Raw genomic sequence first — 20475 nt, 5'->3', positions numbered from 1 at the left:
AAGCTATTTTGAGAATGACAGTGTACATGCCTCATCTCCCCCTGAGGGACCTCATCTCCAGGAAGACCAACACCACACCTTGTATGTCTTTATATCCTGCAGAGTAGAGTGGCTGGCATATCACACTCTTTCAATACACATTTTAAGGAACAAAATACTAGAATAATTTCATTTGACTCTTTCCATGTTAACACATTGAAAAGTAATGAATTGTTTACTGGCCAATCTGTTCATTTCACTATCTTCACTACCAATATAGATTTCTACAAGGTGATTTATCTGTAGCAATCAAAATAGGACACTAAAACAAATGGATCAGTCATGCTTATGGTCCAATTTATCCACTGTGTATTAAGGGGGAGAGAAACAAAAACTTTGACTGCATCTGAGCTGAAGTGCTACAGGGAAAAAATACAGTGAGTGAGGCATGCTTGTGCCTGAAACAGCCAAAGTAAGCATCCCTCAAAATTATGACTGAGGACAACACCTTCACAACAGTGATGGTTGAAAAAACCAACTGCTATTCACCAAAAATGTTTTCAGATGAAAACAAAACACTAGTATTAGTTCATTAAAACATGGGTAGTGGCCAGGCGCAGTGGGTCATGCCTGTTATCCCAGCACTTTGGGAGGCCAAAGTGGGAGGATCACTTGAAGCCGAGAGTTCAAGACCAGACATAGTGAGATCCTGTGTCTACAAAAAATTTAAAAATTACCTGGGTGTGGTGGCACACACCTGTGGTCCTAGCTACTCAGGGGACTGAGGTGGGAGGATCACTTGAGCCCGGGAGGTGGAGGCCACAGTGGGCTGAGATTGAGTCCACTGTATTCCAGCCTGGGCAACATAGCAAGATTCTGCCTCAAAAAAAAAAAAAAAAGTAGGCAATATTTTCTGGGCCATGCACTTTACTGACATCACCTTGAATTTTGCCTGACACTTGCTGTATGGGGAGAAAGTGCTTCTATCTAATATAATACATACCAGCACTGCCACATATTCAGTCTGCCTTTCCTATAAAACAATCACAAGCTATATATCTGGTTAAAATAACCAACTGAGAAAAAAATTCTGCAAAACTACCTCACCCTAACTATTTCCTAAGAAGCCTATCTTAGTCCCATTCTGCAGCAAGGAGTGGGCAAGCAACACACAGTGAGGTGTATGCAGAAACAATAAGATGCTTGTTAGTCATGCCTCAAAATATTAAAAAGCATCACAAAAAGCTGTACCTAACATTACCGTGTTTCTAGTTTAACCTAGCATGCACTGTGATGAAGTCCATCAGCATGCTATTTCCATGCCATATGGAGAGAAGTGGGATAGCCCCCAGGCAAAATTCAAGAAACTGACTCTGAAAGCTGTGTCCACAAGTCTCCAGCCTCCCCAGTGGCATCCCACTTCAGGCAGCCAAGCACATGTCTCATGCCTCCCACAAAGTAAATTTAAATAAATAGGAAATGACAAATAACTTGATATCAGTCATTTACACTTTTATTAAAAGCTATTTACATACGTGCGAAATCATCCCAATTTATTTTCATTTTCTCACTCATGAAATAATAAAATGCAGTGTTCCCTGTGACCTTTAGGCAGCCTAGTGGGTGGATCTCATGTGGAGCATGAAAGGGCTCTGAAATCTTCTTATGCGGAAGGCTTATTCTGAAGGTTATCCTACTCAGTGAACTTTAGGAGACCCCAGGAATCTGAGTCTGAAAGGCAGAGAGACTAGATTCTCAGCTGCCTCATGCTTCTGAAGGAGCATCAGCCTTGACTGCAGCTGCCTGATTGAGGAGAATGCCAAACATCACAGCTTTTCAAAGAAGCAGAAGCTTTAACATCTGGAGTTTACTCTGCCTTCATCTGAGGCTAGAACTACTTAACAGCTCAGCTCAATCTCTTCTTTCTACTCATCTTGCAACCTACCTTTCCCTATCTTCCCCTCGCCTCCACAGTTTTATATACTGAGATCTCAAACCACTCTCAGCATGTTCTCTCTCTCGATGTCTCCACCACCCATAACCATAAAGATAAGTATGATGTGATCAAGCATCAGGATATATACTCTAAAGTTTCAAGACTCAGAGGTTTTGCTGTTGAAGTGTCTGGTATATCCCAGGTTAGGGTGGTGACTATGCTTTCAATTTTATAATATGTCCCTAAAATCATCATTTATATCATATAATGAGCTTTTATTCTGTAAATACAGCTTTGCTTCTATAGGCAAATTCATTATCTTGAATTGATGGTGCCAAATTTTTATATGTCATGACAGTAATCGTGAAGATAAATGCATCATCTTTTTCATTGGTTTTGTTTTCAGGGGTTTTGTTCATGTACAAAGATGTGCCCACACAATAAGACTGAATGCATAAGAAACACACAAATAACTTCTTTCTTTAAAGCTGGATCCTGTATGCCCCAAGTTTATCATGTTTTGGAAGTCAAAGCTTTTATAAATTAAATGCGACATGGGTTGATATATTCTATTTCATTTCTAGTAGAAGTGGTAGTAGAACCAACAATAACGATAATAATTTCTACATGTATTGAGTTCTTACTCTGTTTGCCAGCCACTGTACAAAGGGATTAGATGTAAAAAGTAAAATAAGCCCTCAACAAACCAATAAGCCTTGTAATTTTACAAATAAAGAAACTGAAGCAAGGAGAGGTTCAGCAATGTGCTGAAAGTCATATAGTTAATATATAATAGGAACAGAATTCAAAAGCAGGCACTGATCTTAACCATTACTTCATGAAGTAATACAATGCTCTTTTGAGGTCAGAATTCCTCTTAGGTTCTGGGAGAGATCAGATTTTTTGGTATTAATTTTTGCCCACTCAATAGCCTCTATTTCATTTTTTTATAAATTTGAGGAGTAATAAAATCCATGGAAACATGTTATCATACATCTCTCCACAGTCTAAGGATAAATATCCAAGAGTAAAGTTGAAAACTGACCATCATACTCTAAGTCTGTGTTCAGACCTCAAGTTTTTCATGATTTTTAAGCATAAAGCATCTTCAAGGTTTTAGAGTATAAAACAAAAGTACCAGGTTGGGAGAGGGTGGTTCTAACTAGCCAACCTCCTCGAAACAGTTTTTCAAAATGCAGTTAAGCATGGTACTCAATCTAGATTTTCCAGGCTGAATCTATAATTTAGATTCCAAGGCTTGTCATAGCTAATAGTTGTTACTCTTGATCATGTGGATGCCAGCTATCATAAATATATGAGGCCTGTCTACACATTCAATTTTCCAATGACCTTATAAAATTGATCCGAAATAACAAATGTTGCTCCTTTTATTCATTTAACAATGTGAAAGCCTCCTCTGAAATAGAAAAATCCATGGGAGATACCCCGACTTGTTAGCTCTGATGACTAAATTGAAGACAAAGAGAAGACTTGATACAGTTATTAATTCTAGCTAATCTGCATCTACAGTCTTGTTAGATAAGATTTTGAGGCAATGCCATGTCAATTTTTCAGGCCCACAATGAAATAAGACTACCAAATGCATAAGGCCTACCAATATTTTCTTGACATGTTTTTCAAAGAATATTACTTTCTAACATAATATTCTCCTTGAAGAATTCTCCTCTGCTATACCTAACAATACTAATTCCTATCAATTGTATGTCACATTGCGCTTTCTTAAGAATTTCAATGTACTTGAGCCATATACTATTCCTGCGAGATATAAATAGAATCAGTGGAACTCCTCCTCCCACTTCACAGATGAGTAAATTAAGTCATAGATGGGATAAATGAATCACTCAAATCACACAGTTAGTTCATGGCAGAATCACAGGTACTGTAAATCAGGAGTCTGAGTAATTGGTGTAATAATTATCCCAATTCACCAAGAAATCAACTTAAAATATATTGGTGTTAATAGTGAGAGGCTGGTGTAGTGATTAAATAATCACTCCATTGATTTTAAGGATGAAGTCAACTCTATAGTTGATCATTTTCATGGTGGCACACTGAAAGCAAAAATGAAATCAACTAATAAAATGGAAAGTCATTCAAGAGATATTTTGTTGAGTGCTTACTATGTGCCAGGCACGGTTCTAGATGCTTAGGATAGATATATCAGTGAATCAAGCTGCAAAACAAGCAAAAATCCCTGACCTCATAGAGCATACATTCTAGCAAAAGAGACAAAAATGTGCAATTAATGGTAATAAATTATATATATATATATATACACACATACACACACACACACACACACATATATATATATAAAGTGCTAAAGAAGCACAAAGAAAAAATGAAATTGGGCAAAAGGGATCAGGATTGCTGATGGGTAGACAGGTTGGAGTTTCATTAAGTTGGTCAGGGTTGACCTCGTTGAGAAGGTGAGATCAGTGGATACACCAGGGAAGAGAATACAAGCAGGGAAAAGGCTCCACAGAGTATCCCAGTGTGTTCAAAGAGCAGGAAGGAAGCTAATGTGACTGAAGCGATGTTAGCAAGAGGGAGAGTTGTGTGAGGTGAGGTTAAAGAAAGAGTGGGGAGAAAAACCTTGCAGGGCCTTGCAGGTTGCCACAAGAAATAAATCCAACTTTTATTCTGAATGAATAGGACACCATTGCAAGGATCTGAGCAGTTGAGGGGCATGCTCTGACTTAAATTTTTAAAGGGATCTATTATTAATCGTTAAATGCCTTAAAATATTTTACTCAATATATTATATAATCTTTGTCATATAAATGAATCACAATGGACTCTCCTTCTCTCAGAATAAAATTCTATTATTCCCATTTTCCCAAAGAAAATATCCAGGCTCAAAATGTCTACAATAAGAGCTAGTAATGATAGAGCCAGGTGAAAAGAACAATTTTTCTAACTCATAGTTCAAAACCGGTTCCTCTTTTCTATGTACTCATTTATATCATAGTTATAAAGGAAAGAAAATAGCAATTGAGACTAATTAAATAGATTATCCATCAACAGAGATGTGCAGTTTGATACATTAAAATCAAATTGAGCCCATTTTTCCCTTATTATTCATTTCTGGGAAATAATGATACAGGTAATTTCCCTGAGTTTTCTATTTGAAACGACATGTGCGCATTCAGACTAAAAATGTTGGATGCAGAGGTAATCATGATAATAATTTAAACTTGAAACAGTACATTTAGCAAGTTCTTCAAAGTCTTTTAGTTATTGTCATTTATTAACTGTCCACTAAATGCCAGTCGCTATGCTAAATTCATTGCATATATTATATTTAATATTCATAAAAAATTTAAGAATGTCATTAGAAATCCTGTTTCACAGATGACAAATATAGATCCAGAGAGGCTAGCGATTGAAAGGTCACATACTGCTTAGCCCCAGAACCAGGATTTTACTAAATCTCCAGTCTAAAGCAAAGTTCTCTTCATTAAGAGCGATACTCAACATACCACCTCAACATTCCTAACTAAAAGGTCAGCCAGATATGGGTAGTCCCATTTTCCAGACAATGAGCTGGTCACAGAAAAGTTAATCAAGCATCAACATTTATTTTATGACCACAATATGCAAATCAATATTTAGTTGCTGAGAAAGGAGGATTTATTATACACTATCTTGACTCAATGAGCTTCGAATCTTAATAGGGTAACAAGAGAAACATAAAATGGTAATAAATCATATATGATAGCACATAATATGTACCAGGAGACATAGTGCCAGTGACTGGTTAAAAAAAATTGAGAGAAAATTTCATCTGGGTGCTTCAATTCAGTTAAGAAAGATCTTTACTAAAAAGAACTGGTGTTAAGATGATTTGCATAGGAAAGGTAGAGTTTAGGTAAGCAGAAGGGATGAGGAAAAAATGATTCCAGTCAGAGGAGATCATATGACTAAAAGCCAAAGGAATAGATGAGCATGAATTATCAAGAGAAAATAAATAGATGTGTTTGAAAGGCAGGAAGAATTGGAGGTGGGGTAAAGTGGTAAATGAAACCAGAGAAATAGACTGTGGAAATCCTTGTTAAATTAGCAGTTTAAGGGAGGAGAGAAAGAATTGATATCATTGAAATGCCAATATGTAGCACATGCTTTGTGTACACTTTTTGTTTATATAATCAACTCAACAACCCTAAAGGTAACTATATCACAGCCACAGAAAGAGAGGTGATATGGCCAAGGCACAGCTTTGTGTGTGGATGGAGCAGAATTCCAGTCTAGACCTGTCTGCCTCCAAGGAATATGTTCCTTCCACTATCCCTCGCCACCATCTACCAAAGGAAATGGGGAGCCACTGTTGGCACTTGATCAAGAGAAGAGAGTGACATATGAAAAGGAGTATAAAGCTAAAAGAAGACTGACCTGACTGTGAGATATTAGCATATGTTCAATATCAGAGGATTGAGGAAGGAAGAGAATAACTCAAGAAAAGCCACTTCATGTATTGCATTAACCTAATTAACAAGGTAATGTAAATCTCTATTTGAATGCAAGCGTTGGAAATAAAAAAGATGCAAGATTTTACAAAAGAAATATAAGGAGATCAATGGCAATACATAAGTCCTCAAACAGGTAGTTTCTACTACCTAACCATATACCCAGAGGATAAATATTCCTCGTAAAAATTCAAAGAGACAAAGTCTACAGGCTAACTTGGATATTTTAAAATTTGACAGCAGATGATTTATTTAAAAATAATATGATCTATGCCTTATGAAAAAAATCTGCCTTAGTGCAATATGCCTCTTAAACCACGATTGTGAATTATGGGAACCTTACTTCTTACTTACTAGGCTTACTTATCTTACACAAGTTTGGCCAATAGTTCATTGCCACATATGTTAACCTGGATAGTAACTCCTTATGTTCATGCTTGTTAGGCATATTAATTACTAATCAGATATTCTTTTCCTTTTTATTTTTCCTATTAGAAACTGAGCATATATTAAACAATTGAATTCTTCCTTCAGGATACAATGTGTCATACCTGTGAACATTATTCCTCTCTGGGATTTCTCTCTTAAAATGTAAGATATCACTCAGGGATTCAAGTCAAAAACTAATAGAAATTAAATGGCATATTATTGAACCAGTTGGGTCTCTTCCAACTTTTTTCTTACCCATGGACAACCCAAACCATACAATTGCCTAACATATATATATATATAAACAAAACTCATATTTTTAAAAGAATTATTTGCATAAATATTCAGGAATTTAGTCAGACTAATACAAATCTTTTCCAGCAACTTAGCATTGCAAAGTCACCAAACCCGGCAATAACCAGGTTAACTACATAAATCTTGTATTAGTATCAACTGTTCAACTAATTTGTCTTAATTTTGAATTAACTGTGAAACTAAATGTCTTAATGATTATGAAACAAACAAGTGATAAACGTGATCATTAAAATTTAACATATTAGCCAAGCCAAATTTTCTTTCCCTTTTCGAAGAAAAATATATTTATTTTTCTGAAAATAAATATTCAGAAAAATTTTCTGAATATTTATTTTATTTTTCTGAATAAAAAATATTTAAATTTGAAATCAAACTGTGCCACAATCCAAAAATTTAGACCTATGTCTAACGTATATCTGAAATGTCTTTGAAAGTTTCAAGAATAACAAAGTTGTGCTGTATTCTAGAAATATCACATGCAAGTGTAAAGAAGTATCATCATAGAATGCCAAAAAGTGTATTCGTTAAAATACAACCACTACATTCTTAAATTTTTTATGTTCCTCATTTCTGTGTATCTGAGCTGACATGAAAATATGATCAAAGAAAGTAAATATACTTTCTTTACACATGAAATATACTTTCATATGTATATCTGCTCAATAATGCTAGATTTTAACATACTCTAAGTGTGAGAAAGTTAATTTAAAAACTATTCATGCAGAAAGTCTGGGCTCCATATGACTTTAGGCATTCTATGAAAGATATGTTAAATACATTATGTATGTATAAAAGGAATCACAGATAATATTTTTTCATATATCTTACTTTCTATTTTCTATAATTTTATATACACAGTGATGCATTCATATATAAAAGTATTAAAATAGGAATATTACCCTTAACTTTTAAAGGCATTATTTTACGAGAGTTTTAAAAGAGGAAAACTATTTTTACCTCCCAGTCCTGGTCTAAGCCGATTATCGTAACCATCCAGAAGTCTGTCAAGAATTCTCGTAAAGATGGTAATGTTATTTTTAGCCTCATCTTCTTGGATGTTAGCCAGCACCAACCTAAACAGATAATTTTAAAAGCTGATATATATACATATGTGTGTTTTGCAAATGCCAACATGCTTTTCTTCCTTAATTTAAATTTTAACACTCCCTGAGCTATTAGTACCACCCGTTTTCCTCCTTTTTTTTTAACTTCTATAAATATCGGTATGTCTTCAAAAAAGGTAAACATGAAATTGAAATAGATTCTAAATAGTAGATTATCAGAAGTTTGATGTTAACATTATTTGAGATTCTTGCCCCTTTAACATTTTATGTGGACTATTCATTTTCTTTCTAAATCCATCTCCTGGGATATATTATGATTGTAGATTACCACATGCAAACACTATTAGTATTGTTATTCTACAGTTAGAAAATTCCAATAATCAAACAGACTCCTGAAATAACCGTTTTCAATATTAATTGGAAAATAAATTGCTTTTTTGGAGGTAAATATATTTTCTATCTCTCTCATAAGTGTCTTTCTTTTTCATATGTATTTTTCTCTTTTAAATCAGGATTTTTTCCTTACTTTGGGTATACCTCCACCCAATGGCCAAGTGCAATATAAGCATCAGGGAAACTCCACTGGCTATGTGCCAGGCTCCATGTAGCCAGGAGGTGGAGGTGGGCTCTGAAAGCATCAGCAACACATACACAGCTGCAGAGATCCTTAGAGCCTAGTTCTTCCTGATTGGCCTCTGAGAAGAGCAATATTGCAAAGATTAAAATGCCTAGTTACTTTGTTTTGGTGACAATTTTGTAGAAAGAACAAATGGTCTTAAAATATCACCAGAAAAGCTTTAGAAATTGTGATTTTCTCCATTATTTCTCCATCATAAAGCCAAACACCTGATTCTGTGACATGCAGCAATTTGTTGCAGAAGCAACTAAATGTATAAAACAGAATGTCCCTTTTCATTGTCTTTTTTTTTCTCAGAATGAATCAGAGATTTAAATTGCTGGCTCCAAAAAAGAATCATTTATATAATAGAATACAATACTGGCATAAGCATTACTGGTCAAATATAGAACAGAAAACTAGTTGAGAGAAGTATGGTTAAACACTGAGATTTTCAATGATTATTAGTTGATCATGGATTGTCCACTATTTTAAAATAAAAGACAATATGTAATTACATTCTGATCAAGGTGCATTGTATAAAATATTATTAAAAGTGTCCATTTGCGTTTAAATGATTACAGACCTAGTAGTTATAAATAGTCACGATACATCAAAAACTGGTAACCAACTTCAAACAAATACTGTCTTAAGAGCAGAGAAAATATTAAAATATTCAAATGAAGATAAACATCTACAAATTAAATAAGTGTATCACTTTATACCCTCTAGCCTCAAAAGTTTCTGTATTGCCTACTTAAGCTAATTTTAAAACCAATAACTAAGATGTTCATAAAGTTCCACATATTTTCATTTGAAAGTGTTTCTTAATCACATTTTATATTTTCTTTCTCAAATCAATATGTAGTCATTAAATTAGTAGATATTTTCCAAATAAAAACAAGGCTTTATGAGATAGATGGTGTCTCAATTCTAAGAAATGTTTTCATACTTTGACCATTACTTGGACAATAAAATAAAAAGTTAAAAGAGAAATAAAGGTATAATAAAGACTTATTAGATTTTTAAAAATAAATAGTTACAAGAACATTCTTATAAAACTTGTATCTTAAGTCTTCTGGTATTTTGAGAATCATATCCTAAAGGCATTAAAGAAAAGATGTCCACTGATGATGAAAATCAGGAAAGTCTACAAAATAAAATGAAGTTACTGAAAGCAATAAAAATTAATTTCATGTTTTTATAGCATAGGCAAAAGAAAATTCATTACATATTTTAAATCAGTACTCCTGACTGTAAGCATTTGAGAAAAAAATCTTAATAATGCAAAAAGTTGATGATTAATAAATCTAGCTTTTGTTTCATTGTTTGTGATTGTGAAGTTGTATACTACCTCCACCTAGAGGTTTAAGACTCACACATCTTTTGGGTTTTCTATGGTGACTAAAGGAGCCATACCATTAAAAAAAGAAAAGAAAAAGGAAAAAAAAATTAGTTAACACTCAAATCACTTAGCTGGTACTTTTCTGTCAGCTCGAAGGAAAACTTGGCTTCCTTATCGAATCCTGGTGTTATATTATAAGTGCCTATAATTAATCACTTCAGTTCCTTGTAGGAATATGTCATTGAAAGGATTTTCTTTTCTTCTGTGAATGTTCTGCATGGAAAGTGTTTCTGTTTGCTTTTGGATCTTATCACTGAGAACGAGAAGCAGTGAAGTTTTTACAGTCTACTACTTCATAGTTCACTTTCCCCATACACCCCCTTTTCTGAGAAATAATTCTTTAAAACACCCTTGATTTTCAAAAGCATTAATGGCCTACAAGAAACACATCTTTGCCCTGAATTAAAATAGTCAAATACAATAAATATCTCACCTGGCAGGGTCCCACACCAAGAAAACAAAAAGCAGGAACTGCATGTTGTAGATGTTCAATTTTGTCTTCATCACCGCCGCTCTTTACAAAGCCATGGAATGAAAAACAAAATACACTTAAAATTGCCTTCAGTTCCACTATCCAAGTAACCCCAAAGAATATCCTTTTAGTTAGGGATTCGTGTTAAAGCTATGGAGATTACTTCCTGGACTGTGTGTAGGACTTGATGATTGAGAGACGATTTCTTTTTTATGGACCCCCACCCCCACCCTTTTCCTTTCTGTTTCTTTCGTTTTTTCTTTCTTTCTTTCTTTCTTTAACAGCAAGATGACCAAGTAATCAGACTTCTCTCTGCCAGGAACGTCCCCCAGCCTCATCATCAGCAAACACTGTTTTGCGCACACATGTAATAATAACACCCTGGACTTTAAACTGGCATAGCAGCTGGAAAGGGAATGGGTTGGAGGGGAGGGGAGGAAAGGAGGGGAGGGGAGGAAAGGAGAGGAGAGGAGAGATGGGTACTTCACGCCACAACCCCCTCAACCAAGACCACCTCCGCAACCACAGCGGGAAAAGCTAGGGGCAGGCAGCCCACTTTTGCAATTACTCTACATTACAGTGAACTGCGGTCCTCACGTCTTCTTTTCTTCACTCCCCTTAACAAAATAAAATAAATAATTTCCCTTCCTGCCCACCCACGGTTGCCCAAGACCAAGTCTTAGAGGCAGCCGGGTTCCGATCAAGTGCTGCGAAACGACGCGTTTGACAGCTGCTCTGGAGCCGAGGATCACAATAAGAGAAGGCGCGTGAGGCTCCGGCAGCAAACACCAGCCAGGCAGGCAGCGGTAATCACAGTGAGCAAAGTTGAAGACTATAAAAGAGCCAGGCTAACGTGCTGCCGAGCAGGTGTCCTGGATTTTATTGTAGTTGCAAATATGCTTCTGGTGATAAGTATCGAAATTATTTTTTAAGTGCGCTGGGGAGGAGGGAGGTGGGGGAATTGAGCCTCCTCCGTTTCCAGGGAGCCTCTGAAAGTGGGGTTGGGGGAGATGAGGCATGCACGTCAGGCAAAGACAAACAGGAAAGGGTCTCTATCGGGACCAACGTGTGCGACCCTACCTGAAACGGCAAGCAGAATTCGGTGTTTTCTTCCTTTTGCCCTGATCTTGACGAGATAGGAAACTTGAGAGAGAGAGAGAGAGAGAGAGAGAGAGAGAGGGAGAGAGAGAGAGACCGAGACTGCAGCAGCCAAGAGAGCGTGGAGCGATGGGCTGGTGGAAGCCGGAGAGGAGCGCTAGGAGCCGCGGCGGCGGCGCGAGGTGTAGAAGGAGGCGAAGGCGTTAGTAGTGGCGGTGATGGGCGGAGGAGGAGGAAGAGGAGGAGGAGGAAGAGGAGGAGGGGGAAAACGATGACAGGAGCTGGGGCCGGGGGGGAAATTGGGGGGACGCGGGCGGAGGCGCGGTGCGCGCCGGCGGTGGCGGGCACGAGCCCCGCGCCTGGAGGAGGAGGAGTCAGGCCGGGTAGGCGGGCTAAGGAGGTTCCCGGGAAGGCAGGGCCCCCCCACCCCCCCCAACACACACACACTCCCCTGCCTCTATCCCTCGATCCCTGGTAACTGACCGTCGCCCGCCTGGCACTAGCAGCGGCGCAGACCCGGGCGGCGTCGGGCGCCTGGGTGCGCTCGGAGCGCCGCTCCCCTCGCCCACACCTCCCCGGAGGAGCGGAGCCCAAGCGCAGCCCCGGGCTGCTCCCCGAGGCCGCTTGCTGGGGCTTCCGAGAGGCCCCAAGGTTCCTGACAGGGCTGCTGGTGGGTGTTGGTGTAAAGTCGGGAATGCAGTGTGGCTGTGATGCCCTAGATACCTGGGGCCGCGCCCTGCCGCCCGTCCCCCAACATCACCCTACTGTGGAGCGACGTGGCTGCTAAGAGGTAAAGAGGTTCCGCTCCTGCTGGAGGGCAAGGGGACTAATCACGCCTTTACTTAGTCATCAACGCATCCACGCAGGACCAAGTTCAAAGCATGTTGCGTGAAATCAGACAGCAGGAAGTTTATCTGATTCCTTAACCCTCCTGATATACCATTCATTCCTTCACACTCCTGCAATAAAGACCGATTTCCCCTGAAAGCTCTGAGAGCTGGAGAATTCCCTTGAGCCAGTCAGTAAAGTCCATTTGCAGATTACACACACACCTTGGGAAACCTCCCGCTCACTTCCAGCAATCCTTTTCCAACCTCTTTTCACAGGCGCCCTCCCTAGCAGGTGATCAAACTCAATCAACAGCTCCAAAAAGTTTACATTACCCAGGAGCAAAAACGGACCTGCTGTGTTTCTACTACCTCTGCAACTCATTCCCCAGTGGGAGGAAAGGTAACAACGTTTGAGGTTTTCCCCCTTTAGGGCTTTTTGCTGGCAAAGGGACTTGGAATTCCAGTCCCATCTTACACTTTCAGCATTGTGTGTTTGATCTGTCTCATTTCTGTTCTGTTTTATCTGAGGCGATAAAATCCAAACGTGCAACTTGAACAAAAAAAAGGGGGGGGGGACATTTTCCTTTCTGTACTGCACAGAAGACAGAATGTTATGCACATTTTACTAAGGCAAAGCAGAGCCAGTGTTTATCTCCTCCAGAAGTTGTTATAAACGTTAGACAATTTAAAGGAAAAAAGAGAGATAAGTATGCTGATATGTTTCTGTCATTTTACATTCAGAGTCAATATGTGCCAAACACTTCAATTTTGTTAGTTATGCACCAAAAATTCAGATGTTTTTCCTAGATGGTGCAGTTTTTCTAACAGGCACTGCTAATCTACAGTAAATTTTAGCTTTGCTTTGAAGATTATGGGAGGAGAGTAAAACCTTTACATTGTAAATATTTCCAGCTGTCCTTTTTAATCTATTAATCACCATTTTCTGGATGAACATTTAATATGTTACAACCTAAACAAACATTCGCTCTCTTATTTAGCTTGCTCTGTGAAGAATGGAACACCACCCAGCTCTCTCCTCCATCATTAATATTCTTTTCCTGACTTGCCCATTGCAGTCTAATTGAAATTCACAAAGATAAAAAGCATGCCATTTAAAACCTTGCAACCAGAGAACCTAAGTATCTTATACTTGGCATGAACAGTTCACTTGCTACTGTATTTTCCTATTTTCCATTTCTGTGAGTCAATCTTCATTAAAATCTCTATCACCTCTCCATTTATATTACTAATAAATTGTTGATATTTTGATAATGGAAGTTAAGCAGTGTATGGTTTCTTCCCAGCCTTAATTGCTATGCTCCAACAAAATTTTTCTTTAATGAATGTCACAATTTTTGTAAATATATTCATATATTATTATAATACTTATAAGGTCTTCTCCTGGATTCTAATATCAAATTATAAATGTTAGTTTTAATTTTTTCATTCAACTTTTATATCAATGGGAATTGTTTGTTCTGAGGAATTAGCTTTTCCCATTAGCACCCTTATTAAATATGTAATTTCAATGACATATGACCCTCTTATATGACACTTCACAAAGTTCAAGCTGCTTTGAATGTTTTTCACCATTTTGGGTTTTTTTTCTGTAAGTGTATGTTACTACATCCCACCAATTTAGAGATGCATTTACTGAAGAATGACCCACAGTAAAAACTAAATTTAAAAGTTTTCATTATAAAACCTTGATTTTTAGTTCTCACAAAATGTTTTACAATTTTAAATGTTGGATAGCTGTAACTTAAACTTCAAAGCACATTAAAGGAAATGGAACTAGAAAAGCTGATTGTGGGCAGCAGATTTCTGGTGTTTAGCCATATCTATACTGCTATTTTGTTGTATTACTAGCCCAGACAAATTTCTCTGGAAATTTGGAGGATTATCCAGCTTCCTCAAACAGCTGACAAACTCAGCCAGATTTTCTTCTCTGCTCTTTGTGATAGAGTGCAGGTTAACTGCCTGAGATCTGAGCCAGCCTGTGTGGGTCGTGACTAAGCTCTTCCTACCCACTCCTTTCAGAGCATGTCCTAAGGCAACCAATCCTGAGGAATAATTGACAACTAATTGGTTGCCAGTAAATCCATTCCCATACAGTCTTGGGCAGCACAAAACCTTCTGTTTCAAACCTCTTTGAATTACTGATCAACAAATTAGGTTGGTGGGTGGAGGTGGTCACTTCTTACATATTCCCCAACCCCAACGCTGAAATTCTTAAGGAAATTTCCACATAAAGACCATGAATAAAAGAAAGCTGAAGAATTGGGAGATCTTGGTTTTGTCTGATTTCTTATTAGCTGACATCTCACAATATTGTACAATTTTAAGATTTGTTATAAAAACTGTTCATGTTCTTGAACAGATATTTTGTACAGCTTCCATTTTTAGAGCTCAGCCTAGCATTACTGCTATAGAGAGCTACTACTTTATATGCCCTAGGGAACTTCATTAATCTTTAAGCTTTCTATAGAGTGATATGTGTATAGAAGTATATATATTACATATGTATATATATAATACACCTATATTTATTGTACACTTATATGCATACATACATATATACAAATATGCTAATATATCTGTAGATAAATATATATCAGAACTAATAAAAATAGACATGAATATTTTAATAAGGATAGCATTTAAATACCACAATTCTACAAAATACATTTAATCTTACTACTACATGAATTGGATCATGGTGATCTTTACATGCTTTAAAGAGCAATATCATAATTACTTCAACAAGAATAGCATCTCACTATATTTAAATTTTTAAACTCTCAGCACATATTTCATATAATACATTTGTGTATATTTTAACTACATACATTCCTATGTGATTCATTCATTTGAATGAGAATACAAATTTATGAAAAATCAGGAACTGAAGCACAGATTATTCTGTTTTCAAACAATTTAATATTATCTTCTACTTTTTCCCATTGAACTATTTACTAATTTCAAAGTGGACCTGGAGTATGTGTCAGTTCTCACATATTCACCACATTACTGAAAGACAAAAATGAAACAAAACCGGTGCAAATTCTTAGCTGACAATTATCAATTCAAAACCAGGACTTGGTCAAGCTCTATTTTTCCCATATGTTGCATTTAGATGGAGGGTTAGGCCCCAAGGTTCTGAGAGAAGAAACAGCTGTAAAGTGGAAGTAACTAGTTTCACAAACAAATAATTCCAAAACTACTCTCTTACATTCACGGATCTAGGTCACATTTCATTAGAGCTAAATATATCATGTGTATTAGCTTGGATAAACTATTCACATTACCTTCTTCAAATAGAATTAGTAACTTTCTGTTTACCAAGTAATTTTACAAATTCTCATCCAACTTGCAAATTGAATATATCAAGCATTCAGGATATCCTGGTGGTTTCTGAGATTTTTAAAACAATTTACAACAAGACACACATAAGAATTATTTGTAAGAAAATTATTTTACCTTCCTTTTTTGAAATTATAGGTATAATTTATTTTTAGGTTAATCAATTCCTTTCTAAAACAAAGATAAAACTCTGGTAATTCAAACCAAAAATTTCCTCATTGAAAACTATGCTTGTTAATGAAGTATAAGCTGCTACATGATCAGCAGCTTTACCTGTGAGACATGTCCTTTAAATGATATTCATAGTAATGACAAGAATAAAAGGAAACCTGTAATGTCTTCATTGGTATAACAGCTTAGATTCCATTCTCAATGTTTTGTATTAACTCATTTAATCTTCAAAAGTAAGAAGTTATTATTATTTCCATTTCACTGATAAGAAGGTTTAGACACAGAAATATTAAGCCGACTCAAGGTCTCACAGTGCTGGCAAAAGGAGTAGAGCCCTGGCAACATGGCTCCAGAGTTTCCGTAACTACTATACTATTTGTAATAGCACCTTATCATGCGCAATTATTCAGACAAAGGCAACAACAAGAACAACAAAATCAGAAAACATAGCGAGTCCAGGACCTAATTTGAACCCATTTATAAACACCTCAGGTAGGATAAGATTGGTCCAACTGAAGGATTATTCCAGTATCATTATTTATAGCATCAAAACACTTACATCTCAAGAGGAACAGAGGGTATATATAGTGAAGAAATAAACGAAAAATATAATCAGGCTATGGGCATTTTATGGTCAATCAGTGCGACATGAAAGAGAAAATAGAAACCAATTATTTCTAAGAAAAAGTGAGTAATGCTATGGCAAATTAATTATGGATATCAAATGATTTTAAATATAGATCATTTCTCTTTGGTAGAGACTTTTTGTATTTGAGAGAGTGGCTTGCTCATAGATGCTCAATAAATAATTGCTGATCTTTGTAAAGTTAAGCACTTTGGAATACAAATTGGGAGCCTTGGTTCCAGAGCCTGACCTTGGGCAGTCTTAGCTATGACATATTCTGTTACCTCTTAGAGCTCTATCTCTGTCCATCACTGACTATCAGTGCTTAGATACCTTTTTTCCTCTACCTTTTCACCTTTCTCCTACGGAAATCCTGAACACTGGGAGATATTCATTCTAGACTCTTTCTCAACCACCCACCAGTACCGTACACATACACACACACACACACACACACACACACAATTACTATCGCTGAGAAAGTACCTCCTATCTATCCATCATCTGAACCATTCTATTCATTACCAATTCCATAGCCTTATCTCTATCCTCACTTGGAATACTGCAATACTAATAAACAGTGGCCTACTAATTAGTTTCTCTGCCTCTGATCTTCGTTTTCTCCAATCTGTCTTCCATTGAAACAACAAAAATGTTTCTAAAACTAATTTTGATAGTGTCACTCAGCCATCTAAAATGTTTTCTTGAGAACAGTATAAGATGCAAACTCTTTTGCATATCACATCTGACTTCAAATTATAGCTTATACCTCCAGTCTCAACTCTGCTTTCTCTGCACACTCCTTGTTACACACATGCACACACATGCGTGCACATACACACACACGCACACACATCCATAGCCAGCATTCATTTTTCAAGCATCATTCTTTCCTCTATGCTTCCTGCAAACATAACTTTTTGCATTTCTCTCAAGAGCCAGTGGTTTCATGTCTCTATGCTTTTGTTTCTCACTGTCTTCCCCTACTGGAATGCCACGTTCACCCTATCTACCTGATGAACACTCCAAGTTTCAGCCATGTAAACTACTTCTTCTTCAAGATAAAATTATCATGCCTTACTTTTTACTCCTGTTGAACTTAGCACAAGCATTTAACATTAAACCTAGAATATTCAACTGAACTTATTTATTAACTTTTCTATCACACTGTCTTAGTCATTTGGGGCTGCTATAACAAAATACCATAAAATGTGTAGCTTTTAAACAACATAATTTTACTTTGTACAGTTCTGAAAGTCAAGAACTCCAAGATCCAGGCACTGCAAGATTCAGTGCCTGGTGAAGGCATGCTTTCTTGTTCATAGATGGTGCCCCTTGCCATGTCTTCACATAGTAGAAAGGGGGAGGTAGCTCTCTGGAGTCTCTTCTATAAGAACACCAATCTCATTAATTAGGACTCTGCTCTCAGGACCTAAGTATCTCCCAAAAGGCCTCACCTCCTAATACCACAGGGATTGGGATTTCAACACGCGAATTTTGGGAGAACACAAACATTCAGATCATAGCACTCACCCTATTGAACTGTGAGCTACTTAAAGGCAGAAGGAGACTCATCTAAGCTATCTTTACCTTCTACATGCATAGGCAGAATCAAGCATATATCATCTTTCAGGAAATTCTTGAGGACATGAGCATCTGTACCTTCATATGTGATATAGTTTGGATATTTGTCCCCTTTAAATCTCATGTTAAAATTTGATCCTCAGTATTGGAAGTGGGGTTTAGTGGGAGGTATTTGGGTTATGGGGGCAGGTCCTTCATGAAGGTTTTGTGCCCTCCCCCAGTAATGAATGAGTTCTTCTTCTATTAGCTCCCTTGAGATCTGATTGTTAAAAGAGCTTGGCACTGCCTTCTCTCTCTCTTTCTTTCTTCATCTTTCCATGTGATGCCTTCTGTCCAATGCCTTCTGCCATGAGTGGAAGCAGCCTGAAGCCCTCACCAGAGGTAGATGCTGGTCCTGTACAGTGCCAGAAGAACCATAGGCCAAATAAACTTATTTTCTTATAAATTATCCAGGTTCAGGTATTTATTTATAGCAATGCAAAATGAACTAAAACAATATGTGTATGGGAATCATAATCCTTCCTTCAGAGGAATGAGATGTTACAGAGAGTTGAGGTTAAGAGCTCAGACTCTGGTTCTAAATCCGAATCCTGCTGCTTATTCACTATACAACCTTTGACAAATTCCTTAGCCTTACCTTGTCTTAGTTTTCTTACCTGAAGAATAAAAGTATTTGTAGAACCTACTACTTTTGGTCATCACAAGTATTTTATGAGTTGATATATGTGCACAGAACAACACATGGATCATAGACAACACTACACAGTGTTTGCTGATGTTACTGAAGTATTTGAAAGCTGTTAGATCACTGCCTCCACATTCAGATGATGAGATTTAGTTGCATGCACAGCACTTGAATTTGTTGATTCTTTTGGCTCTTACCTTTTCCCATGAGTGTGAATATGTTCCCATCCACTCTTTCCCACCCACATTCAAGCTCCCACATTCACAGAATGACCTGTCAGAGCCCAGCACATATACCTACATTCTCTTACTTTGCATTAGATTATTTTTTCTCATGAATACATTGTTTCCCTCATTCCCTCATTTTTTTTCTGCTCTTTTTTTTCTCCTGTCCTCCTTTTAGTATCCTATGCCCTCCTTTTTATTCCAGCTCGGCCTGTTTCCATCTTTCGTTAGTTCTCTAATGTCCCCTTTTCCTCCCTCTTTCTCATTAGCATTCCTACATAGCATACATCTGCATTTGTGTATGCACTTGTCTTTTGGCATATGGAAAAATGTGTGTTTATAAGAGTGCATACAGATAAGAAGACAGTGTCTATTTAAGCAGATGGGAATGTGAGTGCTTATGCTGCACATGGATGGGCATCCCTGCCTGTGTTTCTGGGTAAAGGCCTCTGTATAAGCAATACTATTAAATCCACTCAAATGCATGGTATTGATCCATTATATTAATTGAATTGAAAAGTCAAGAGGGGCTTTATTTTTTAAATTGGCTACTGATTTGCCTGAATTTTTTTTTAAAGTCACATGTTTAAATGAAGCCCAAATCTGTAACACCTAGAGAGCTAAATTCATTTGTCAACGTGAAGGCATCCAGCTGCCCCTCCTACCCATGCCCTAGAGTGAAATATGGTTAAAAGTTGCTCTTCCTTTTTCTGTGATTTCGGGTATCCAGTACGTATTCAGTTGGAAAAGAGAAATATGAAAATTTTCTGCATTATGAATTAAGAGTTAACAAATTATCCTTAAAATAGGATAACAAACAATTAAAATAACAAACTATTCCAAAATATTTTGGTGGGGAGGGAGACATTTTTATAGAGGCTAATGATGGTGCTCTCCAGCATTATTGCTCTCCAGCAAATATTGCCAGTTTCCAGCATAGATGTATGAACAGATCAAATTTTCTCACTTTCCTTGAAATTAGAGTTGCTAATGAAAATTGCTCTGACAAATGATAGGGAAGCTAAACAGACTTAGGCCATTTCCAGATGGAAACTGGATGAATGAGTGTCTGATTCACCATGTTTACTCCTTCCCTGTTACCTGGGTATGACCAGTGATGCTCCAAATAGTGCTGGTTGCTCAGTGGGTCCTTGAATGAGGATGACAAAGTTCAGAACTCTTAACTGACTGG

The 20475-nt window shown here is 37.1% G+C and overlaps 1 protein-coding gene across 14 annotated transcripts in view; it reads right to left on the bottom strand.

The window, feature by feature from the left end:
• Nucleotides 1-12324, bottom strand: part of GABRA2 (gamma-aminobutyric acid type A receptor subunit alpha2) — a 151308-nt gene extending 138984 nt beyond the window's left edge. For 2 of the 14 annotated variants that reach the window (XM_057302102.2, XM_057302103.2), the window contains exons 1-3: nt 12285-12324; nt 10665-10745; nt 8104-8219 (exon numbers count right to left, since the gene is read on the bottom strand). In XM_057302102.2, the coding sequence (XP_057158085.1) occupies nt 8104-8219; nt 10665-10735 (187 nt within the window). In that variant the 5' untranslated portion in view covers nt 10736-10745; nt 12285-12324. Of the gene's footprint in view, nt 1-8103; nt 8220-10664; nt 11252-11271; nt 11507-11783; nt 12155-12284 lie in introns of those variants that run through there. The other 12 variants (XM_014344692.4, XM_034958861.3, XM_014344689.4 and 9 more) reach the window with 11 other exon arrangements.
• Between the last annotated feature and the right edge of the window lie 8151 nt (nt 12325-20475).

The sequence above is a fragment of the Pan paniscus genome, chromosome 3 (assembly GCF_029289425.2).
Source record: "Pan paniscus chromosome 3, NHGRI_mPanPan1-v2.0_pri, whole genome shotgun sequence".
Classification (NCBI taxonomy): domain Eukaryota; kingdom Metazoa; phylum Chordata; class Mammalia; order Primates; family Hominidae; genus Pan; species Pan paniscus.
This window is presented reverse-complemented; position numbering and strand designations above follow the sequence as displayed.